This window comes from Ascidiella aspersa, chromosome 4 (genome assembly GCF_963924565.1).
Source record: "Ascidiella aspersa chromosome 4, kaAscAspe10.2, whole genome shotgun sequence".
NCBI lineage: Eukaryota > Metazoa > Chordata > Ascidiacea > Phlebobranchia > Ascidiidae > Ascidiella > Ascidiella aspersa.
Genome location: NC_139450.1, coordinates 11,597,905 through 11,623,121, shown reverse-complemented (window position 1 = coordinate 11,623,121; position 25,217 = coordinate 11,597,905). Strand labels below are relative to the sequence as shown.

Here is a 25,217-nt window from a genome sequence, read left to right as displayed (position 1 = left end):
TTATTCATTTCAATACGAAGCTAATCGACTTTCACGGTGTCGCCACATACGTGCCTGACGTAACGCCAATCGTAAATCTAAGCAGCGCACTTCAAACTGATTGTACGAAAGTCCACAAACACGACGAATAGGCATGTTTAATTAACAGGCTCTATATTTACTGCTGTCGAACAACCAGAACGAATTTGAACCTGCCACAACTGATAAACGAGCGCCATTTTACGGTTTGTTGTTTTATGCGTAAATTTTCCCACCAATATAGGAAACGGTTGCTCGGTCTGGATGAATGGGTGATGAAAGGTATTGACCAGAGTTTCTTTGCTTTTTAATTTACAAAAGTTGTGAAAACACATAAAAAGCAACGAAATCATAAATTAATAAATAACGGTACCAATGATCGGAAAGAGTAAAAGAATTCCTCCGGAAGCCACTTCATAATGGATAAATTTTGAAACTTGATAATTTTCTAATACAACTATTTCGCCACCGACACAGCACTTGATGAACTTTATGTCACGGCGCAAGTTATTTCCAGATTTCGTGATCCACCGAGTTTTTACCACATGTTAAGCGCAAGTTAGTATACTACAGACTTGTATGACCATTCTTACGAGTTACGACTATTGCGACATAAACGTTCGCCGAAAAATAGCGATAAGACTTGTATTACGTTGCTTTACAATAGGACCAAGCGAGTGTTTTGTTAGGTAAGCAATAATTTGTATCGACGTAACACCACCAGCTGTCGAAAAAGGTCGGTTATCGTCAGTATTACAACAACATGAATAAAACCTGGTAGGCTATAACATTTCTTAATGGCTTGGAAAATGTCATACAGACTGCTCTTCATTGATGAACAGAGCAAAGTTTGTCAGTTTTACTTGAAATCAGTCCATGTCGAGCCACCATAAACAACTAGAGCACACCTATTTGGTTAATTGCATAAACCTTTTATTTGGAATATGACTGTACAGTTTGTTTACCTTTACCTAAAAAACACACCCTGTTTCCAATAAAGCGTTACGTCAAAGCGCAAGTCCAGAGTCTATTTCCTCAATTCAATCGTTATTTGTCAACAGATGACACTTATGTATAGTTGAAAGGAGATGTAAAAACTGAGAGATTATTTAAACAAATTGTCGTGTTTACTTGCATGCATTTTTAGTCATTTGCTCATCTATTTAATTTCCATCGGTTTATGTATGAGTCACTTTTATGAGTGATGCATCCAAGTTGTAAAAGCGAAGGCTAAAATGTAAGCAGAATGCCAAAAGGTTTGGTTAGGCTTGCGAAATTTTCTAGAATATTTTGAAACAGAAAGATATGGAGAACGTCTGTCGTTAAATAAACTATGTCACCCACTTAAAAGCGCGAAACATGGAACTTTTATCGCATAAAAGAGGATATAAACCACTACGTCACAACTTGAAACACTTTCACTTTATATTCTGGTTAGGCCATGAACAGCTTTCACCCAAAGAAAATGTGCGCTGCTATGACGGCCAACGAACCATAATTAATCAGTCGCAAACAAACCACACTTACTCAGTTCTCAAGAACACGTACATACTTTCTAACATTTCTTAAGTGAACAGTACATGCTTCAAAGAGTATAAAAATTACCGCGGGTCTTTGATTAATGATGTTGGATTTTGAGTATAAGCTTGATATCCAGTGGAAATCCCTAAAATGAACTTTGCCGAGGGTTCCCAGTTTACTATTTAAAACGTTTAATTGTAATAAAAAAGGTTTATGATACATAATATGCACATTGCACATGTTATAGGTAAAGACCTCGATATAGGAAACATTTTTTTTAATAAAAATAAAAATTAATAACCAAAATTATACTTTGATGTAGTATTCACAATTTGTTGACTACTATTTTTGTTTACAGAATGCGAACGGTTTTCACTTTCACTTCCAGTAGACAGAACGGAGAACACAAAAGGTTTAGTAGACTTGTCTGACAAAGCGGAAATTTAAGTTTAACGAGCACTACTGCGCCACCAAGCGGGCATCAGCTTTCTAGAATGTAAAGTAATATAGCGCCACTATGCGATAATTGTTTTTTAGCACATTATGGCGCATAGAAGTGATTGTAAAACCTTCTATCACACCCCTATTTGTGTTGTCCTGTGCCTGCTTTTCCCCTTCAGCAAAAATATATTGTCATAAATTTGTTTTTGTTGTTAGTCAATTTTACATCACTTAGAACAGGGGTCGACAAACCCTTGCACGCGTGCCAAAAGTGGCATTCTTCTATTATTACATAAATAGCGTTCAATAAATGCGTGCATATATTTCTAGTTCAATCTGCAGTGTTCGTGTCACAAATTAGTGTGTTACCTGTTGTATTTACAACTATTTTTCTAACCGTTCGTATTACGTCACAACCCCCTAAAATTGGCGTAATGGTTACTGCGTTAAAACAGAGCAGTCTACAATAAAAGTAAGTACGTGTGTTTTTGTGCGACTGAGAAACCATGCTAAAAGCGAAACTGATACACTTATATAGGTATCAGTTGAAAAGCTTCGAAATATATATTCCAAAATAACTGGCAAAGTATTGTATTCGTGACAGTTTTTTTTTTCCAGCAGGGTTATGGTATCTTTACAGAATCTATTAGATTTAATGGCATCTTCCAAGATATGTAAATTAGATGTCAGATCATAGCAGGGCTGCGGATTTGGACTCGAGTAAGACTAGGTAAAATTACCCGAGTCCGAGGTATGCGCATGCGCAGTGTAAAATTTCGAACTGAACGAAAGGTTGCCGACCCCTGACTTAGAAGATACTTTGATAATAACAAAGCCTGCTTACTAGATTTATTATGATTGGTGCAAATTCTTATAATGGACAATATGGCTATAGAGTTGGTTAAAAACAGCGCAATCCAACTCCGGTCAAAAATAATGAAATCCTACTCCAGCCAAATTAACCAACTCAGTCGAGTCTCTCGTACAACTCCATAGCTCTGTATTTTAGCGACCGTAACCATTAAAATAGGTGACATACAGCAATCTACTAATAAGAGTGTTATGCAACTTACTCACCTACATAATATGGGTCGAAAACATTATATTCCAACTTCACGTTTACAGTGTGCGGTATATTGGTTCCAAACTTCGCAAGCGCATATGTCGGACTCGGGACTCGAGTAAGACAGAAGTCCGACTCCATAAACGGACTGCGACTATGCAGGCCTCGTGGACAACGTTAGACTCCTTTAGCCCCCAAGACAGCCTGTGTCTGGTTGTTGTGACTTGAGTACCGAAAAACGGTAGTAAAAAGTAACGATTGCACGACAGCATGAAAAAAACTTGCATAAGACCCTTAAATACCCGCATAGGACAATTAAAGTCACTACTAAAAATGAAATGTTTGAGCAGAGCTCGCCCTCCGCTAAAAGTGGTTGACCGTCTATGGCGTTTTCTTAGATTAGGCTGAAATGATCAACCAACTCCAACTAAATGAATTTAACGCCAGACTTCCCATATAGCCCGGCCAACAATCTCTTCAGTATCCGCAACGCGATGTTTTTCGTGGTCGTTCTATTTTGTTGTAATACTACTAAGAAAAGGGTTTATATATAGACATTCATTGGTGTTGGTCCTTGACATCAGCAAATATCTGTACAATGCCAAAAACGTACGCTAAGACGTGTTTAGCAGCTAGTGTACTGTCAAAAATCACGTTCGTGCGAAGGTATGTGGTATATTAACTTTATGTAAACATATGAACCTTTGTTTTATGCTTCTTGTATTCGAATTATTGTCGTGAGGGTTTAAGTATTCACATTCGATGCGTTGCACAATTTGGTCACTCTTTATCGCAATCCTAAATGGTAATCTTAAAATATTGCCGTGTGACGTTAACGAGTCATTACAGGTGTTTTATCGGTATACTTTGCGATTCCAGCATCTACTAACTCTGTTTGTTGTATAAGCTGTTCTTAAAACAGAGGCTACAGGTTTTTGTGATTCATGATTGGAGTGTGTGCTGATGACACTTCACGTTGGTTTGGTGTTTTGGATTTTTTAAGATTCCAACTTTGGTACTATAAGTTCAAGGATTAGAGTGAAATAATCAAGAATATATTTTAATAGCGAATTACTTACATAATTATGCATCGTAGCAGAAGTTAAAGCTTGTTTGTAAGAATGGTAAACTGACCCGTGCATGCAGCAGCGCCATATCTTCGCTATTGTAATATAACCGTGCAGTTATGGCGCAACTGCTGATCCAAGGACAGTAAGCAAAACTCCGGACGTATATTACCATTGACTTTCGAAAAACAGCAGGTTTTTTAGGTTTAATTGCTTTATAACGTCACGGGATGTCTTTGTGACGTCTTATTCAAGATTTCCATAAACCCCAAATAAAAGTTCTGGATCCGCCCCTGGTATAGTAAGAGTGGGCGCCGCAATGTTTATTACTTTTTCTGTTGGGTGCCGCTCGTAAGCTAAAAACTGTGGAAAGTGGATGGGAACCACAGATGTATAAAACAACAATTTTTTTAATGATAATTTAAAATTTTATAAAATAGTTAAAAAGAACAAATATAAAGTAATAAAAAATGTAAATAATCTGTTAAGGAAAGTAACACAAGACTTTGCTTAACCGTAAATTGTTGTAGTGAAAGTATATATTTCTTTAAAGCGCAAAAATGTCATGTGTGAGTCTTCTTTCTATTTATCCCAACTCCCCTATATAGTGTGGGTGGCCTGTATATAGTCGCGATTATCACGATTTTGTTTTAATTAAAAGCAAAATACTCTCAATAAAAATGTTGGCTATATTTATACATAAAATATAACTTGTTTAGCGCTTGTCCACACATAGATCCAATCTATTTAAACATGCCTTAGTAGCAACTTTGCGCACGTCCGAAACTGGACATAGCTTGTGACACCATGTCTAAAAATTTTACGGCTCTACTAAACGAAGAACCTGAATCCGTCCACGAGCCAAAATATGCTACATGTGACATTAAGGACTTTATAGGCATATTAACAAGTATGTCCCTTTAACAAATGCCATGAACCTAAGGATAAGTTTTGCTATTGGTTAGTCAAGCTTACCGAGCTGAGTGTGTTTCCACAATTTCCCACTTCAATATTTGCTGTTCTATGCGACTCAATGTGACTGAATAAATATCACGCGACACCGATGACGTATTGTGGTTTTTATTTGCTAGGATGCTGAACGAATAACTAAAAAAAATTGCTACCGTTTAGTAATATCGAGCGCCGATATTTGAAAGCATAGCCAGCGACAACAACATCTAACTGAAAATGAAATTGAGTGGCAATAGGATAATAAAATCCTCTAAAAGAAATTTCTAGCGGTAAAATTTGGGAAGTCATATTATCAAATTAGGTAATTTTTCTCTATTTATTATTGCTTTTGCAAACATTAGACAGTCAGCAAGTTACTATTTTGTGTTGAATGAAAGGTTACCTATCTCGTTTATTTAGCACGACACCTGTCTTGTAGAACAACAAACATTTTGTGTATACTGTGGCGGAAACAGAAAGAAGAGTGACAAACTTATTTTAGAAATCCCGTAGTAATTGTAAGACATAGAAAAAACAAGCCCAACTGTGACCCCGATTACAGGAGCAGCCAATACTCACAATCCAAGTTGGTTCCCATAAATGCTGTTGTGTGCGCAGGGGCGAAAGTACTTTTGTTGAGGCGTTTGTGTTGAATCGGCCGACGGCTTATTGCCCCCGTGCTTTCCCGGATATGTCGACAAAGCAAAGCAAAAGGCAAACAGTCACACGCGCGAAGAAGTTAACCTTTCGTCGACAGCTACTCGAGTGTAACCATACCGTTGCTCGCACGGGAAGGGGCCTGCTGTTGCGGCCGCGAGAATTTATCGCCCGGCTTTGTATACGCTCAATGGATCGAGTCGGTTGGGAATTACAGCAACAAAGCAAGAGCAGGGTTGTCGTTGGGGATAATTACATAATTTGCCTGCGGTTTTTGGCTGTGAAACAGAATCTTTTCTGGTTTAATTGTTGACGCAAACTTTCGATAGTTTAGAATAGTTCAGGAATTGCCCAGCACTTGAAGAACGAGGGTTGCTACGTGTCGTTTCTAGAGGCGACAAATCCAGGAGAAACAATTTTATAATATGGGACGGTTGCTATATCAGATTAAATTATCTAGTGGGACAGGAAAGGGGACTTAGATAACTTTTGCAATTAATATGCAGCAAAGTATGATTGTTAAGACGGTATTTGTAATATGATTGTTAAATCGCTCTAAGGCAGGGGTTCTTAACCAGGGGTACATGTACCCCTTGGTGGTACGAAGCACCAAAGCAGGGGGTACGACATGCAGTGTGAAATTATGCACTATTTAGGCATATTTGTATTTAGGCAAGTACGAAAAGCAAACTAAAAAAACAATATTAAATACACTGAGTTTAATACCTATCATTACAATTTAATTTACTTCCGTCGGCCATTGTAGACAGGGGGTACGAGAAAATTTCATGAAAGCTAAAGGGGTACGATTGCTAAAAAGGTTAAGAAACACTGCTCTAAGGGTAGGAGATAAAATAGAACATATTTACCTTGTGTTGTGCTTGGGTGTTCAACGTTCAAGTGTGTACAGTGCCCTAAAATTTAGTGTTTCCTGTTGTTTATTAACATATAGTTTTGTGTGTCGTCTTAAAGTTCCTGCAGGTATAACGGCCGATGGGCCTTAGCATACAAAATAGTAAAGATTAACGAACCATGTAAGCGCCCCAGCCATGTTTAGCACAAGACGAAAGGAAATCCTGTGGCTACAGGGCCTGCTGTTAACAATAGTCGCTGTTGCATGTAGCAGTGTGACAGCGACCGGCCATTGTCGCTATACGTTACGCCCAGGTTCCTCGCTGGGTTTTTCTGCGACAACGGAGGGCGCTGGCATCACTTACCTGGTGCCGATGAGCGTGGACAATGTGCAGGATTGCAAAATGAAGTGCTGCGTTGACGGTCAGTACTTAACATATTCGTTTGTAGCATGATACTTTAACTGTGTAACCATTATTTCGATACCGAGTGGATAGGTAATTTAACGCTAACACGCAGAGAGATTGTGGTGGTCGTTTATAGTTACGTGTCTCCGGCTTTTCTTCTGGAAACTATGCGCGCTTCCTTTTTAGGAACGTCTAAAGTAGGTGTTCTAAACTTTTTGGCTGCGCCTGCTTGACACCTAAAAGGAAAAGTGATGATAGGAATGCCCGATACTTAACATTTTAATCTAATACCGAGACTTAATATTTTAGACACAAAGTTTCGCGATCGGATACCGAATACGTCATTGCTATGCTCAAACAAACAAACAAAATCGATTGAACTAAAATATTAAAAGATAATTATTTAATATTTCCAAGTTTTGTAGGCAACATTTTTCTTTAGTGTTGTAAAGTATAATTATCTGCAGTTGTTAAAGCTTCTAATTTGGATGAATTTTAATGTTAAGATATATTTGCTACATTGGATGGCAAATCAAAAAAATTCTTCATTAATTCGATATCGGATCAGCCCGATACCGACTTAGTATCGGACGAGTACTAATACTACCAATTGGCATCAGTAATCGGCTTCGATATTTTTGGACACTCCTAATGGACATTGTTTGAAATGTGAAAAATCTGTATTTATTTTTCCAAAAAACACACAGTGGATATAGAGTTTCAGACAGAATATTGAATATCAAAGAAAAAAAAAATCAAAAAAAAATCAAAAAAACTTAAAAGGATTAAAAAGTAGTGTTTCAAAACCGCGTGTTTATATTTAAGCATAGGGCGAAAAATCGTAATGCAAAGAAGTTAACGAATATGCATGGCTGGGCGCTGCCAGACGCCAATAAGGTCAACCGACCACCCAGAATTATACCTTTTCATATTCAAGGTGGAAAACTTTTTAAAATAAATATCCTATAATAAAAAAACTTAATACTAATAAAAGTAGGTAAAATAACGTAACACACTGACGTGTAGCTAACTGGCCGTAACTTCAATCATTTTTTCACCCTTATTTTTATACGGCTATTAATACCGCTATTTTGCTAAATTGAAAGGTAACCAACGTACAATCTAGCATTTTGAAAGTAGGAATTGAAATTCCTCAATGAACCTCCCAAACACAAAAAAATACTGCCGCCCCTATTTTGAGGTACAATTTTAGCCTAATAGCCTAAAAACGCGTTCGTATTGTACCTGAATACATAGGCTAACACAAAGATTAAATCAAAGCGTTATTAGAGGTTTGTGGTCTTTTCTGCCTGTAATTTATATTCAAAACAATGCTGTTCGATACAAAGATAACTAAACTTTTACAGACAACTAATCAGCAACTTATTATAAAACAAATTACAAGTACCCTTGAAATTTTATGCACTAAATTTATTACATCAAAGCCTATTTTAACAGGCAACAACATCTAAATGGCGAAGAAGCAATTAAGCGATTTTTTTATTATTGTTGGCACAAATTTCCTAAAAATAACTAGTTGTGTCCTGAAGCTTTACGAGCAATATTAAACGAACGTAACCCAATATGTGACATATATTTACAGGCGTAGCGTATTTGTTAAAAAGATGTTCACCTTCCTTTAGTTTAGCGGTAGTAGTGCGATTGGAATAGTCAGGTTATAATAATTCCCAAAAGATGATAATGGTGAGGCGCAGCCAAAAAATCGGTATAAATCAGTGGTTTCTAACAATTTAGTTTAAATAGGGCTACCACCATAAAGCATCTGAACGCCAAAATTCTTGCTTGAAACCAATTAAAAAGTTAACCTGCAATTAACTGATGAATAAAAACACTGTATGGCCTAATTGCAGTTAAATAAACAAAAACATGATCAACTTAAAGATAGATAACAAAAAAACGTCTTATGCCAATGTCCATATTTACCCGTTAGGGATGATTGCCTAAACCAGGGATGTTCAACCTTTTAACAAAATAGGCCACAAATTGCCACTTTCAAAATTACGATGGGCCGCAAAACCCATTAAATGAAAGGAGTGGCGTCATAAGTTACGTCATTTCGTCACGTCATAAAAGAACTTAACTTATAAACATTCGCTATTCGAGAGTGAACTCGTTGGCAAATATGCAAATTGCAAGTGAATGTCAGCCTTATCGCGCGAAGAGCGACAAATTGAGTTTACATGCCGTATTATGCCATGGTACGACACATTTGGGCTGATATATTTCCTTAAAACGGTCCGCAAAACACACACATTTTGAAAAACACACACCTTGCTTAACAATGATGGCTACATTAGCGTCCGATGGCTGTTAAATTGCAGCATTAAACTCAATTATAGTCTCAGAAATAATATGAGATTATAAAGTGAGAATAAGTGATGGGCCGCACGTAAGTATCAGGCGGGCCGCGGGTTGGACATCCCTTGCCTAAACCATAAACGTTAAGGACCAATGTTCTAAATCTAAAGAAACAGAAACAATTATAATGTTAGTGAGTGAAGTTACTGGGTATTTATCGTGATTAAGATGAAAAAAATTGCGCTTCATATTATCGCACAGATTTATATTCTAATTGTACAGCATATTAGACTTTCAAAATTACAATTTAGTTTTGTTATTTCTAATTTTAGAAAATTGCAATACGATGGTATACCAGCACTACCGTCAAAGTATTCCAGAGGGCGCGAATAACTGCTTTCTTGTTCATTGTGACGAAACAACCGGTTGTCAGGCTGAAAACAAGGAGGACTTCTTCCTTTATACGCTGGACCCGTCGCTCATTTCGATTCCGGTTGTTGACAAAATTGAGCCGCAGCCCACAAGTCCGGTGTTGCAAACTACAGCAATCGTGCCGCAATCTACTGTTTTACCTACTTTTTACCCTTCGACGGCAATCTCCGTGCAATATTCGAATGCCACGCGGGCGGAGACAGAAGTGATTGCTACAACTCCAAGCGGATCCACTGCACTTTCTACGTCACAAGATTTATCTCCAGCACTTGAAGATTCAAGTAAAGCAGCCTCAACCCCAGCCACAACAGATTCGAGTACGGTTACTAGCATCGCGTACAATTATACCCACGTAAACAACGGCAGTTCCGAAATCAGCGTACAGCTAAACGCGACTAGCAACAGGACAAAGCACGTCAAGGCCATTCAGCACGCCTACGGAATCCTGATTTCTATCGCCGTATTAGGGCTCGTACTGATGCTGGCCTCCCTGTACATAATGTGGAAGAGCCACCGTGAGGTACGTTACCGCAAGTACAAGGAAATCATCTTCCTACTGCACGACGAGGATGTTTTGTACGCATGATGCCATTCTGACAGACAGACACCCGTTAACGCGTAACATGGAGCTGCGCTCTTTGGAAATTCCTTTGCGTTTATGGTGACTTGGCGAAAACTAACAGAGCGTTACGAATACTAATTAAACACTAGTGCCACCATTTGGCTGTGTTGGAACATTTTGTTCATCCGACAAACGAAATACGCTGTTCATTCTACATTGACCTGTTACCGCGGGCCAGTACAGAACAGCATCGAGGCATAACGGCTCGTCTAACGCGTTCTTTTGGTAAGTTTTTCTCATGATACCTTTCGAAACTTGCGCCACAAGTCGCTTCGAAACCAAGTTTTTTGGGTTTACGGGACTTTCTACGTTTAAAGTACACACACTCGAGTTAAACATCACGTATGTGTTCAACTGGGCATTTTTTGATATCATTATTCCTCAATTTATCGAAACCGCTTTGTGGAATGGTAATCCTCATTTTTCGTTGGATTAATAACGAATGTTTAAATTTTAAGGAAAAAAACACATACTTTTCCATTAGGAATTCGTTTGTTCGTGAATCGAATTGTGACGAGGAATTTCCTACATGCCACGTTACTTACGTCAGTTTTCTAAGTTTTTGTACGACACTTACTGGAAAAAGAACACTTCCTAAACACCGAAGAGATTTTAAACTTTAGCACCGCTTTTTATCGCTGTATTGCGCAAGTCAGTCTACTCAACCTGCGTTTAAATTCTTTACGAGGCTAGGATGTCATAAACTATCTTAAACACGCTTTTTAATGTTGAACTTTTGATGCAACTACAGAAGCGATTGCTTTCTTCTTGCGGTGAATAAAATCTATGTAGTTAAAGTATATCAAAACAATTGTATTTTTCACTCAAAGTCGAAAAATTATTATTATTTGGTTTATTTATTTGCAGCAATTTGTTTTTGTAGCACTAGCCATAAAATAAAAATCGCGTGAAAATAATAATGTTTTGTGTCATGGTTTTGTCATATATTATATCATACGTTGAAAAATATGGAGTTAAAAGATAAACCTGTACATTGAATAATTCAGAAAAAGCTTGACAAGCGTTCTTCTAATTAAAAAAAAAAATTCAAAGGGCTGTTGTCAGATTTGGGCTAAAGCCATAGCAAACGTTAAATAATTAAACTATAATATCTCAAGTTTAGAAGATTTGAATAACAGATTATTCACATAACACAAAAATTAACTGGCCTGTTAAGAAGTGCATAGTTAAAAGACTAAAAACGAAAGCGCAAAAAGATGCGGAAAATAGGACGCTTCGGTATTTTCCCGTCCTGAATCAAATATCTATCACAGTTTTGATTTCGGCTCCATGGCGGCGTGTAGAAAGTTGGAAATCCTTTCAACCCGACACTTGCTCAGGTCGGCTGCCACAATATCACGGCCGTGGGGAAACTGCGACACGTAGCGGTCGACCTCCTGCTGTTCAGCCGCCGACAGGGAGCGGTAGAGATCCACAACGCGCTGCCACATCCACATGTTAAAGGGGAATATCTAAACACCCAAAATTTTTTTATTTCTATTAACAAAAGCACCAGCGTTGGAATTGATGTTTATACAATTTGGTCGCTTTAAAAATACCAAAACTACTTATTTATTATGGTAAGCCTTAATTTCATACGAGGGCAGATAAAATTGTCATCAGTTGATGTACAGGTTGACACCCCCCTCGACATAATTAACTCAGTGTTTACTCACCCCTCTGCTTTCAGTGACGCCACCAATTTCGTACTTGTGAGTTCCGAGACTCCGTGGCAGCTTACTGTTTTCAGGTCCGACCTTTTTCTGAAAGTGTAAAAATAAAACAACCTGATGGAACAGGTTTAATTACTTATAATGCTTTAGCAATACAGTTAATAATTACTTGGTTCTGTATAACATAAACTAACTTAAAAGTCAGACAATTCCAAAAAACTATATCTTACTTTAATATATGCTGTCAGATGCTGTTTGGTGCTCAGAAGAACTGGCGCAAATTCCTTGAAAAATCGATTTAAAATCGGCTCCAAGGTTTTGGGGATTTCTGACAAAACACATTTAACACATCACCAAATCTATACATTTAACACATCACAAAATCCATACATTTAACACATCACCAAATCCATACATTTAACACATCACAAAATCCATACATTTAACACATCACAAAATCCATACATTTAACACATCACCAAATCCATACATTTAACACATCACCAAATCCATACATTTAACACATCACAAAATCCATACATTTAACACATCACAAAATCCATACATTTAACACATCACCAAATCCATACATTTAACACATCACAAAATCCATACATTTAACACATCACAAAATCCATACATTTAACACATCACAAAATCCATACATTTAACACATCACAAAATCTCACCTTGTGAGTCCACTTACCATCATTTTCCAAAAATTGCCTCTCTGTTTTGGGAAGAATTTCCCTGCGAATCCAGCCATTTGAATCGATTTCATGCAAGCAGTGCCGTGGATGCTCCAAGTGACCATTCATATGTTCTGTCCAAGCAGCCACCAATGGAGCCTTTATCTTCATCTGAAAACCTTTAGAAATACAAATGGTTGTGTAAGGTGAAACAGACGTTTTAAGGAAAATACATTATCAGGGTGGCTTAACTTTGCCATGAATAAAAATCAGTTACACAATACTTGAATGTCAATAGGGTAGACACAAAACTAAAGTATTGTGTTTTCAGAAGTGATATATACCTGGAACAGGATCTCTAAATAAATGTGCATAGATCATTCCACCGAGGGCAAAATCAGCAATGCAAGGTTGACCACCGAGAAAGTATGGGTATTTATCAAAGTGAGAAGTCAAATCGGCCAATAAGGAATTCCAACTGTCCTCTATGGCTGTAAAATTAAAAGATAATACAAAATCAGGTTTTAAGATTAATCATAGTTGTAAAGTGGGTAACCTTGTCACCTAAGAGGCAACAACAGTGCCTTTGGTTGTAAACAAACTTTAATCTTGTAAAAAGTGACCCAGTTGTTGAAATAGTTTGTTTTTAACCAAAGTATTGTTTTTAATGAGTAATAATTAAACACAAACAACCTGGTCCAGTAGTTTCTGTGATTCCTAAAGTAGGTAACATTCCCTTAAATTGACCATACATCATATCAGCAACTTCACACCGTGCTTTTGTTGTTTCCTTTGGAAAGGCTACTCTTCCAAACTCTTCCCTCAAGAATGGCAAGTTCTCAGGATAAGACCATCTAAATATAAGCAAAACTCTAAAACAACCCAAAGTAATTAACCGGGGAGGATTATTGGTTGGTGGAGGTTTTATCTTGAAGACAATTACTTTAACTAGTACAATAGCACACAATTGTTTGTTCCATGCTACGCAGTAGACTTATATTCTGTTCAGACAATCCAATTTAAATTTCTCTGAATATCTTACTTTATTTAATGCTGTGCGTCAATTTTTGTTAGCTTCTTGTAGGTTTTGATGTTACTTTTTACCAGTGTACACTATTGAATTATTGTTAGCGTGCTGTTCCTGAAAGCTGTTTTTTACTTGTTATATATGATGTCAAGACAAAAGTTTTTTTTTCAGTCATATGATTATAAAAAATGCAGAACAATATTTATGCCTCCATAACAAAAAACAAACAATTTATTATTAGCAATATAAAGTTTAGCCTAGAAACAAGTTTCAATTAAAGTGTTAAACTGTACTAACAAACCTGTAATGCATAATTGGCTGGACCATCCATTCATCAGAAAACATTTCCAAAAGCAAAGAAACTACTTTTTGTTTGGGTGTTTGTGGTAATATTGTGGGCTCAGGGTGTCTGTTGAAAGAATGATATATACATATAATATATAAATGTATATATATTAGATAACTTATACCCCACAATTGCATAATTTAAATAAAAGGCAAACCTATTTTCCAAATAAGACACAATTTCAGTTGAATCTTGAATCACATTCTCGTCTCCAGCTACAAGAACTGGCAATACACGCCATCCCACTTTTGGTTTGACAAATTTGGTCAATACCTATATAATCAAAATAATTTCAACAGAATATTTATTGATGTGCAGCATTTTAGTGATATCCTTAGTTAAATCACTTCTCACATGCATTGTAGCAAGTTTGAAAATTAATAAACCAAAAGAATAGACATGTTGAAAATGAATAAAAAGTTATTCGAAACCGTCAAAATGATAGGTACCTACTTCTGTATGGGCTTGGATATTTTTATTACGTCTTACTACAACCAACCATTATGCTCCAAAAGAATGGAATTTTACCTGGGATTATCCCGGTTGTATGAAATGTATGTTTCAAATGCTTTAGATGTTGGTAATCGTTTTGTAGATCATATATTTCATATTAAACAGAATATTGGCATCTTAGTTTCTTAAATTGTAAAGTAAAAATCCCATTCAGATTTTAAAAAATGGTTGGTCCGTGCAGTGTTGTAAACACGTCATTTCAAAATGACTAAATAACATAAGTTAAAACGTTGATGTCGTAGTTAAAATATGTTGCTTGCTGAAGTCACCCAAATTCGTTAACAACAAGGTAATAATTTTAAGAAACAAAACGTTTAACAAACGAGGGCATTAGTTCGCTCTGTAAACAACAACAAAAAGTGTAACGATGGCAAGCAAATGTTTTATGTATTAAAACAAGGAGTTGTGCTATAAGTTTAAAAAAATTATATTTCTTGAAGTAAAACTACAAGTTAGGTAATTTAACCAAAATGAGCCAAGTCATCACATAAAGGTTACCAAAATATGATCCTCAATTTGTATGTACAACAGTGTATTACGAATAAGGTGACTGGACTAACCTCTGCCGAAGCCTGCACCGTTTCGAAAGGTATGTTCTTGTGTCGCAAATACGAGCGAACTTTTGCGGTATAAGGCGATAGTTCTCCGCCTACTAGTTGATACATTGCAGATGCAGCGTTCGTTTTAGATGAGGTACAAAATTTTCTTACAGCCACTACAGCAGAAGCTTGCATTTTATTTGCGAAACGACCTTTGCAGCTTGTTTGGAGAAGTTTTACTACCTCAGTAAACCAACAGACGCCGTGTAAACAAAGCCACGTGACTACAAGCCGCTTTTATCACGTGCTGTGTGAAGCTGCAGAGTGTTGTATCAATGTTTGACTGTTTTCCAACCTTTTTGAGCCACAAAACACTTTTTGTATTTAAATAGTTTTGTGTAAAACCGAACGAAAGTTGCCAATAATGTATTAAATTAAACCACATAACGGTAATTTATTCATTGTGATGTGTTTTATTGTAATGTCTTGACATGTTAGAAGTCTAACTGGTTATAGCTTTTAATAACAAAAACTTCACTTCACTTAAACCAGTGACTTTCGACCGAACATTCATCAAATTAATAATATTCTTGCGAAAGACCGGATGATGTTTTACGAAAAAAAACAGTAGGAAATCACTGTTTAGCGTTTGGGGTACACATAAATAGATTAACGTAACATTATCTCAAGCGGAACGATCTGTATTAACTTAGTATTGAGACAAATAAATAATCAGCCAGATAAGCAGTTATATGTCTAACAGAATAATACCGAAGATGTTTGGAATAAGACCTAAATAACAGCTAAAACTGTAAGGGGAGTGTATGCGACGACTGGGCGCCGCCGTTCCGACATCGGACTGTTTTCCCTTGTTTGGGGTTATGTTATAGGACAGGTGGAGGTTGATATTTTTTGTAGGAGAGTTAGCTCAAGGTTAGCACAATCCCACAAAGCGGGACTACCATTTGTGGGGCGACAAAAAAATTTCGGAGATTACTTAGCGTGTCTGAACTACACCTTACAAACTTTTTTTGCTAAATATAAAGAAAATCGTAGGATAACAATTTTATTCTGAAAAATAGACTAAAGGTGGAGTATATCTAAAACAAATCTAGACAGTATAACGGACACGAAATAGCAGCAACACATTTAATAGGAACAGCGCTAAAATGCAACGAGCTAGGCCTGCATGATCTGCAAGACGTTTGTAAGGCATGCTTTGAACTCTGAAGGATCGCCCACGTTGTTGTTTTCCTCCAAGGTTAAACGAGCGATCACGTTTTGCACATTCTTTGCGAGACCTGCTCCTTTTAAGTGTACCTTGGCCTATTACAGGTACAAAGTAAAAATATTTAGCAGAAATATATCCGGGCTTCAAAAACGATTGTCCCAAAAAAATAATTTTGGAAAAATGTCAGCCCTGTACACAATAGATTTTGCACAAATCAATTGCGCACCCAGAAGCATCACTCGTAAGACTAAGTCGGAACATTTTAATTTTTTGTTAAATATATGACCAAAAAATGTATTGTTTAAAATTCTTGCATGCCGCCTCTTCCTATGGACTAAACGTACTTATCATCACTGTTGATGTAATAGAAGTCTCAAAGTCTTATTTAATGCGCATTTCGAAGACAGACCCACCTTCTGACTGTTACAGAGCAAAGACCACAGGGCGGATGCCGCAATCAGATTTGCTTCACCCTGTTCCAACTGCAGGCCGTTGAGCAAGAGGCGAACCAAGGATTCTGAAAGTTAAGTAACGGTTTTATTCAGGCAAAACACTAAATACTTTGCTGGAGTCAAATATGGGCCATGAGGACGAACTGAGCCTCATGTATTACTGCCAAATACGCTTCACGCTTAAAAAATACAGTTCACAGAGAAGTAATTAAGTGTACAACAAGTAAAAGAATCGAGGACTTGTACAGATTTGAACGCGAAAGCTCTTCTACACTGTGAATGAGATCCTTGGATCGAACCCAAGACGGAAACTGCTCATAAGCGTCATAATGTATCCCCAAAGTTGCCCTATTTTCTTGTGTTAGGTGCAGAGTGTATTTAGGTTACATTAGGAAGGCCGATAATGTTGGATCGCATCCGATACTTGATGCTAGGTGGTAGTATCGGTAGTCCCCAACACTGAGGAAACTACCCTGGCCATTTCAGTGCTCGAACGCTTACGTTTAAAGGGGTTTAAAAGGGGTTATCAGAAAAAGGTAATTCTAACCAGTCGAAAGTAATTTAGCTTTTTAACGCTAAAACAAAGTATGGCTCAGCAACATGAAAACACTACATTTATATTTTTATATTTATCAATTTGTTTTGTCACAGTGATGACGGCCGTATTTTTGCCTTAAAATTTTGGAATTGGTATCGGTATAATTAAGGACTATCGGACATCTATAAGTGACATTCTTCTTACTGTTTGAACTGATGCGGTTCTTGCTCGGTGCGTGGAAGCAGAGGTTGCGGATGATGAGCAAAACCAGGCGCGGGTGTGTTCCCGAAGTGTGAAGTTCGATCAGGATTTCGAAGATATCTTTAAGTGGAATGAACGGTTAGAAGGTATATTTAAAAAGGTCAAGGGGTATTTTTTCTAGTGCCTGTAGCCATTATACATAAACAACAAGAAGTAAAACGAAATAACTAACAGACAAATGCTTACACACTTGACGATGTTATGTTATTCTAACCACCACCAGGAAAAGATAGATTTAGAGGCAGCTAAGCGTATATTGACATTTAAAGTTGACTTATTGCGTCACAAATGCACAACAGTGTTTTTCTACGTTTTGCTTTGTCATAGTTTACTGCGAGTTGTATAGCCCGTCACTTTTCAATACCGATAGAACTTTCAGTATAGATTAAGTAAAAAGTTTTTTAAGTAAAAGTTTTTGGTTTTTTAAGTTTTTTAACTTTTTACCTAATCGAAACTGATTTCATATGTTTTTGACTTTTTATTAATTTTATTACTACTTTGCTATGTAAATACTTTACAGTATATTGACAAGCAGAAACCTGCTGCAAATGGTTTTGAATTCCATAAAAATAAGCCCTTTTATATATATGTATAATTGTATTTATAATATATAAATATATATTACTTGTAACTATGTGCGTGGCAGTTTTAAGAGTAAGTTTGCTATTAACATACTACAAAAAGGTAGGGTAAATTATGGCAACACATGAAGCATCGACAATTAATTAACACTCGTAATCGTAATGGACGACGACACTTTCAATAGTTGTCCATTTAAACGATCCGGCGCAAAAAAATATTGAGCAAAAACGCTTACCGCGTATCTTAAGGATGTTAAGTTGGCCGTCGGCGTAAAACGACAGGGCGAGCATGATCCGGAGCCACTGCTCCAGAAGAAGTGTTTGCTGCTTGGATCGCTTCGGGTGCTGACCTCGGTCGGCCGAAGAAGCGAACAGCTCGAGTATGTTTAGCTACAATAGAAAAAGCAGCGCATGATGCATTGTTGTGCAAAATACGGTACAGAACTTATTACGTTTTACGTCCGTTTTTGGTTAATAAATAATAAATAAAATCAGCAGTGCTTACGCTTAAATTATTGAAACACCTCGGAATCGATGCTATAAAATCAAAACTTGAAAAAAAGTATGTAGTAACCTGCACTGCACAACTTGCTTGAAGCCATGGTATTACTCGGTAGGTTTAAAATAACAACAGTTTTTACATTATATAAAAAAAAATTGTTTTTATTTATTGAATGTTGTTTAAAAAAAGGGTTTTGATAGCTATACATCAGCAGGGATTAAGTAAGAGCACCAATCTTATCAGGCAAAATTATCGATGCTATAAAAACAGTTGCTTTGAAAATCGCTCACCTTCCAAACAAGGGCACGACATTCCTGCGATGACGCGCAGTTGACGATGACGTCAAAGGTGAGGTGGAGAAGGGGCGTGGCAAGCTTGGAGCGGGAAAGCACCGAAGAGTGGATGTCGCGGCACGACTTGACAAGGCTAGAAGCAACGCTCTGCTGACCTCCGGTGGAGAGAGATGTGCTCGCTGTTCAGGGATAAAACGCAAATGTGAGTTTTTAGGCTTTGCTTTTTATAAGTTCAAAAACAATAAACGTTGCCTAAAAAAGCCATGGTGTTCCAACGCTGACAATAACAAGTGGTGAAAAATTAAAATAAAATAAAACACTTAAAAATTGATAGAGGGATCAGGCGGCACACTTTATAAAGACAAATTGTGTTGAATTCTCGACAAGCTTTCGCACAACCGTGCTTCATCAGGTCAAAGTATAAATGTAATCAATCAAAATGCACGTAAAAGCACAAGCGCTGAAAAAAACAATTGTAACAGGACGGATTTTTATGATTAAAAATGGATGATTCTGTTCTAGTGGCAGTAAAAAAAAGTTGAGATACACTTTCTGGTATAACTTTGAAATTATAACAAACCTTGCTCGCATCCAGCTGTGTACGTTGCGATGAGCCTGAGAAGGGGAATCACCAGTGTCGAGAATGCAGGAGTCCAAGACCAAAGGTGGCACAAAACCTGTCAGAACAATTGTATAGCTGTTAACCATATTCAGTCTGTAAGATAGGGGAAAATGTTCAAACCTGGGTTGGGGATTTGCTGGTGTACAAAATATGGCAAAGTGGCAATCTAATTGAACTAAAGTCTGATCATGTTATTCCTCAAAATGGTTCTCTTATATAAATATTTAATTTCTATAAAAATACAAGTTGAGGTAACATGTTTGGCTGGTAGGATATATATTTTCTAATTTACGAGTAAGACTACTGGCACTCCTTCCATGGCGGAAAAGAAAACATTAAGTTAGCTTGATTATGAATAGGACTCGAAAGTAAAATGGGGGGAAATGGATTTTTTTATATTGACACGGACACATTTTTGATTGTGACACAGACCTGTCCGAGGCCTGCTGAAGCAGCGTGTTTCTTGCTGTCCACTCGACCGTGCAGCAGGTTGTTGAGTAGCGATGTAATGAGCAGGATGGGCTGCGTGAAGCTATCGCACTCTGGTAAGCGAAAAATAGCCTGTTTATTACCTAATAATGAAGCAAATGGAACACTTTAGTTAATTACGGTATGAAATGTCTTAAGGCAATATTTTGGTCGTGCGGCAAATCAACACTCTGTTTTACAAAAACCCGCTATTAGGGAACGCCAGCTTTTACTGACAATTAGGAGGCGAGTGTTTACAATAAAAACCTAAAATATTCAGGAATTAACTTTTACACAAAATTTCAAAAAGGGAAATATTTTGAATCGAAATTAAAGAGGAGAGACTAATGCAAAACATACACATGAGAACAACAACTGTGGTATTTGGCAAACGATTACGGTGTACGTATCATAGTATCATAGTACACCAAAGCCTACGACAAATCACCAAATCAGTCGATAAATGATGCAAGCAAGACAATAGCTTGCGGCGAGGTTCGAACTCACCACCTCCGGTCATACCGGGACAGTCGCACTACAAACTGAGCTACACAGGCTTAGAGGGGAGCGAAACAACCATGGCACCATTACTCACTGCATTCTGTTAGTACAAACAACTTCACATTTACTACATACATAAATTTTAAATAAAAACATGTCAATTTTATTCCAATTAAATCAAAAACAAATATTTTAAGAAAAAATGGTTTTACACCAAGTTAACACATACGCCAATTACTGCTTAGTATCGGACCAAGATTTTGGTGACTTCAACAAAACGGTTTTTCATATTGAGTAAATATACACTACTTTTGCAATATTAATTAGTACCATACCTTGGACGCTGAAAGATTTCGGATCGTTTGCGAGAAGTTGAGCTCCCTTGGCTGCCGAAGAAGATGTTGAAGAGGAGGTTGTGAAGCGGAGGCTCATCTTTAGGTGGAGACGTTTCGCCTCCTCCACACATCGCTCCAAAAATCCAGCTGCAAAGCAATGCGACGCTTGTAATACGGGTAAACGCTATGTGCGAAATGGTCGTGTAACACAGGGGTTGTTAAACTTTCTTTAACGCGGATTCCTAAAAAAATTACTTGCCACTTGTGGACAAGAGTAGGCAAGAAATGTTTAGAGATAAATTGACGTAACAATACGAATAAACTTCAGAAATCTGTTGTTTCCGGTTAAAAAAATGAAAAATGGAAACTAAATACATTCTGTGCAAATCCGTTATATTTTTAATTAAATTCTTTCATTTAAAAACTTGTCAAAAACTTGTCAACTCATTACTTGTCAAATATACACTAATATTTCAATTAGGCCTTCATGGACCCCTAAAACAAGTTCCAAAGTCAAACTTAAGGCGGCTTTAGCCGATGTGATCTGGTACATAAACCTTAACAATCCTATCATAAGACAGAAATCGAAATTAATATAAGCTTAACCTTACAGAAGTAAAACCCCTGTTTAAAATGATCGTAAACCGAACCGATTTACGATATTAACAACTATTATTCATGATGTATGATTTACCTTCCATAGCAGCTTCTTGGGCATCGCACGAACAAGCGAAGAGATTTTGCAGCGCCAGGCTACATGACGTCAGGCGGTCATTGACGTCTCCAGGTATGACGGAGGACGGCTTGGCGATCGTTGTCTCGAAAACGTTGATCAGGGACAAACAGATGTCGTTGGCGTCACATGAGTTTCCTGAAAGCAATATTTTCAAAATGTTGCACTTTAGAAAAACGTGACTTTAAAAAGTGGAAGTAGAAAATAGCCTTGTAATAGATTGGAAATAAACACACAACAACACAGTACTTGCAAAAACAATTAGCCGGTACACTTCGTGGAAGTTGTACTACAACAGTTAGTCCAACCTTTATGGCTTATAACACCTCCCCCCACAGAAATATAGATTGGTGTATCACTACTCGATTTGCGTTTAGTAAGAGGATATCTGTTAATTTCAAAAGTTGGACAATACAATAAACTCCACATATGTAGGACGACATCATTTCATTCATTGTCCTCCAATCGCACACAAAGATTTGTATAAATAGATTTAGTAATAGAAATAAGACCTCTAAAAATTCCCAAATACCTGTCGACATCCTTGAGCATTAGAAATGGCACCCCTGTTTGCAAGTACTTTCTGGAATAAGTTTTACGCAATGTCGTCAACTCACCTTTCTTTTTCTCAATGACCCAGGCAAGCGAGACATCGGCTTCGCTCATACTGCTCCGCGTCAGGTTTTCCGACTTGAAGAGAAGGGCCAGGGTTCGAAACATCGTCACGTCCAAGGTCGAGCGACTTTGAGCGGCAAAAATACGCTTGGCTGCGCCTGAGCATAAGGGAGGTTTTATTATTATCTTTCTGATCTAAATTTCTTTGTTTTGAAGTTTTTCGCAAATTCGCAAATATAATAATTAAAAAACTATTTTGGAAAAGTTAAAAACTATAACCTTAATTTGTTATTTCTAGGGAAAAAAGTAGACGCGACAAATGTATTGGCTAACTCGTCACTCACCGTAAATCACGTGCCACTGGCGGATGATAGCGTTGGAGAGGGGACGCTTCATATTGAGGTGAAGTAGTGCGCAGAGGAAATCGAGCGCAGCCTTATTGACCGAGGTGATTATCTCGAGCCAGGATTCGTCTGCGTTTAAACAAGCATTATTGCACGACACCGCTATTAAATTTACCTTATCTAGATTGGGAAAAACACTTGTGATAAACTGTAAAAGGCAATTCTATTGAGGACAGCTTGATCCGTTTAACATCACCTGTGGTACTTGGCTAGTCGAGATTGGTTCCATTGGTTATTCATTTTTTATGTGGCTTGTAAATAGGCGATTTTTATTGGGAAAGTACATCGGGGATGACAACAAAAAATAACTGTGATTTTTGTTTAAAGGGTTTTAGCATTTTATGTTAGAGTATAGATTGTTACACTGTTTTCTCTTAAATAACAATCACACTTCCGACCAATTACTTCCCGTTAAACCCAGCATGATTAATTAAACAACATCATTACAAAGTTATCCTAATTTGCGCTTGTATTATGGCCAGATATCATATAAGCTCTTTTTAATTTTTAAACTTAGTTTGATTTTTTATTAACTTACGTTGTGAATTATTTTTCCTGGTCGGCGACTGTTGCAAGATAATACGTAAACACTGAACAACAACATAACATCGACAAACTCACTCAAACAGCGGTTCTCAACCGGGGTGCCGCGGCACACCTAGGGTGCCATTTTTAACGCTGAAGGGTGCCGACAGATATTTTTTTAAATTGATTACGATTTTAATTTTTGCTCTATTAGTAAGCTTCTTGGTACATTTTTTTGTTTACGATAAAAGTGGCAAACAATTGAAAAGGGTTTTGTCAACCTTTACACAGTTAATGTGCTGTTTTATTCTCGTTTATTGTAACGTTACAGTTAACCGTTCAGCAAAAATACGAGCAAGGGTGCCGTGAACTATCTATAATTTCTGTAGGGTGCCGCAAGTCAAAAAAGGCTACGAAACTCTGTTCTAAGAGTTTTTCTCGTACTTTCATAGCATCACAAAACACGCAGCTCACCAATCTCCTCGAGGCTGAGCACTCCTAGGATGTTCTTGGTGAAACTTTCCTCCGAGCTGGCGAGAAGAGGGGCGATGGATGCGGGATCGGCCAGGGACGCGGCCTGGAAGAGTCGGGATGCGGACTCGTGCATCAGGAGAAGACTCCTCGCTTGCATCACCCTCCTGTTCCTCCTCGCCGCATCCAGAGAGCAGAATGAAGACGGGAGGTCTTCCCCGTCTTCACGATCGTCGGAGATCATGAGCTTGGCGAAGATCGATTCGATCCTCCCGACTTCTAGCAAGCTGTTTGTTTTAAGACACAGAAATCGTTTTAAAATTCAATTTAAGTAAAAGAAGAAAACTGCATAAGGACGAATGAGAGATGATTTGGTCAATGCGACAGACAACATTTTCTCAATAAACCGCTTTGCTGAAATCTAAAAAGCAATTTATTTTCAATTAACCCTGTACTATTTGGATAATAATGGGAACGTAGGCGGTTGTGGTTAAAGTTTTCAAGTTCGTTGTGTGACTACTTTATCCCAGCAAGCAACAAGGTTCTACGTAACCCAATAGTTGCCGATCAGCCGTTTTATTTCTACTGCACTAATTGAAAAAACGTAAAAAAGGACTTCCGTAAGATGGGTAAAACTAACATTTATATTTTTACTTATATAATAAATAACGTTGAGGTAAATAAAAAAACTTAGTTCCAACATTTTAGATAAGAAAATAAGCAAAATGGCTGAAAAACATATGGTCGTTACACCTTTCTTACTGATCTAAAATAAATTAGACCGAGACGACTTTTATACATTTATAAATTAATCTTTTGGTAAAAAAACAAGCAAACATTTCCCTCTAATCACGTACCTGTTGAGACAAAAAATGGTGTCCTTCTGCACCAGCGCGTTGACAGTTTCGTCGGGAATGCGCGTCACCAAGTTGCTGAGCAGCTTGCAAACAGCGCCCACTAGCGATGGGGTACAAAGCGCCCTCCACTCATCCGGTAAAGACGGGAAGTTGTTTGCCGAGGCGACGCCCACTTGAGCGGGTTGGCGATGTTCAGCGGTTGCTGAGGTATTAACGTGGAAAAAACGAAAATGTTAATGGTTGTTAAGCTGTACACTTCAGCTTTGGTGTAGGCCGGCGGTTCGCAAACTTTTTTTGCGATGCCTTTGAAAATTAGTTTGTTGCAATTGCGACGGACAAAGCAATAGGTATTTTACTAATTTCCACTAAACTTCGTGAACGAAGCCGAATTGCTTATTTGTTTGTTAAATGAAACATCCTTTTGTAGTGGATACGAAACGCTATCACTGTCCGGAGAACCTCTGGTGTACGCAATAATAATGTTATTTGTTTCGCTTTCAACGTATATGCATCCTGCTTTGGGCTTACAAATACAAATTTAATACAAGGGACGATAACAGAGGCCATTTTTATATTCCTTCGGGTATTGTTAACATCTTGTAGGTTACCTGTACAATCAAATGCTCCAACAGCAATACAGATTTTTTCTTTTTTAAGATGTGGATATGTTAGAATTACTCTAAATTCGGGG

At 37.5% G+C, this 25,217-nt stretch overlaps 3 protein-coding genes across 3 annotated transcripts in view; 1 reads left to right on the top strand and 2 right to left on the bottom strand.

Annotated features, from left to right (window-relative positions):
- Nucleotides 1–6,693: 6,693 nt before the first annotated feature.
- On the top strand, nucleotides 6,694–11,261 carry LOC146147856 (uncharacterized). The gene is made up of 2 exons (XM_083387014.1): nucleotides 6,694–6,993; nucleotides 9,629–11,261. Exons 1-2 carry the CDS (start codon nucleotides 6,768–6,770, stop codon nucleotides 10,312–10,314), a joined length of 912 nt encoding a protein of 303 aa, XP_083243140.1. The 5' UTR covers nucleotides 6,694–6,767; the 3' UTR covers nucleotides 10,315–11,261.
- On the bottom strand, nucleotides 11,201–15,365 carry LOC146147855 (uncharacterized). The gene is made up of 9 exons (XM_083387013.1): nucleotides 15,159–15,365; nucleotides 14,243–14,358; nucleotides 14,041–14,148; nucleotides 13,406–13,566; nucleotides 13,057–13,203; nucleotides 12,730–12,891; nucleotides 12,254–12,351; nucleotides 12,027–12,113; nucleotides 11,201–11,822 (listed from the first exon to the last, which is right to left on the bottom strand). Exons 1-9 carry the CDS (start codon nucleotides 15,330–15,332, stop codon nucleotides 11,619–11,621), a joined length of 1,257 nt encoding a protein of 418 aa, XP_083243139.1. The 5' UTR covers nucleotides 15,333–15,365; the 3' UTR covers nucleotides 11,201–11,618.
- Nucleotides 15,366–16,263: 898 nt separating this feature from the next.
- The window catches only part of LOC146147854 (rotatin-like), a 29,729-nt gene continuing 20,775 nt past the window's right edge, over nucleotides 16,264–25,217 (bottom strand). Inside the window, exons 27-39 of the mRNA XM_083387171.1 lie at nucleotides 24,527–24,728; nucleotides 23,673–23,956; nucleotides 22,614–22,742; nucleotides 22,272–22,427; nucleotides 21,616–21,792; nucleotides 20,922–21,068; nucleotides 20,050–20,159; nucleotides 19,576–19,672; nucleotides 18,993–19,174; nucleotides 18,437–18,590; nucleotides 17,563–17,679; nucleotides 16,782–16,885; nucleotides 16,264–16,463 (exon numbers count right to left, since the gene is read on the bottom strand). Coding sequence (XP_083243297.1) covers nucleotides 16,317–16,463; nucleotides 16,782–16,885; nucleotides 17,563–17,679; nucleotides 18,437–18,590; nucleotides 18,993–19,174; nucleotides 19,576–19,672; nucleotides 20,050–20,159; nucleotides 20,922–21,068; nucleotides 21,616–21,792; nucleotides 22,272–22,427; nucleotides 22,614–22,742; nucleotides 23,673–23,956; nucleotides 24,527–24,728 — 2,006 coding nt within the window. The 3' untranslated portion in view covers nucleotides 16,264–16,316. The remainder of the gene's footprint in view (nucleotides 16,464–16,781; nucleotides 16,886–17,562; nucleotides 17,680–18,436; nucleotides 18,591–18,992; nucleotides 19,175–19,575; nucleotides 19,673–20,049; nucleotides 20,160–20,921; nucleotides 21,069–21,615; nucleotides 21,793–22,271; nucleotides 22,428–22,613; nucleotides 22,743–23,672; nucleotides 23,957–24,526; nucleotides 24,729–25,217) is intronic.

Coding starts and splice junctions, on each gene's coding strand:
- LOC146147856 (XM_083387014.1), top strand. CDS start 6,768: ATGTTTAGCACAAGACGAAAGGAAATCCTGTGGCTACAGGGCCTGCTG. Junction 6,994..9,628: donor AATGAAGTGCTGCGTTGACG/GTCAGTACTTAA, acceptor TTCTAATTTTAG/AAAATTGCAATACGATGGTA.
- LOC146147855 (XM_083387013.1), bottom strand. CDS start 15,332: ATGCAAGCTTCTGCTGTAGTGGCTGTAAGAAAATTTTGTACCTCATCT. Junction 12,892..13,056: donor ATTTAGAGATCCTGTTCCAG/GTATATATCACT, acceptor GTATTTCTAAAG/GTTTTCAGATGAAGATAAAG. Junction 11,823..12,026: donor GCGTCACTGAAAGCAGAGGG/GTGAGTAAACAC, acceptor TTGGGTGTTTAG/ATATTCCCCTTTAACATGTG.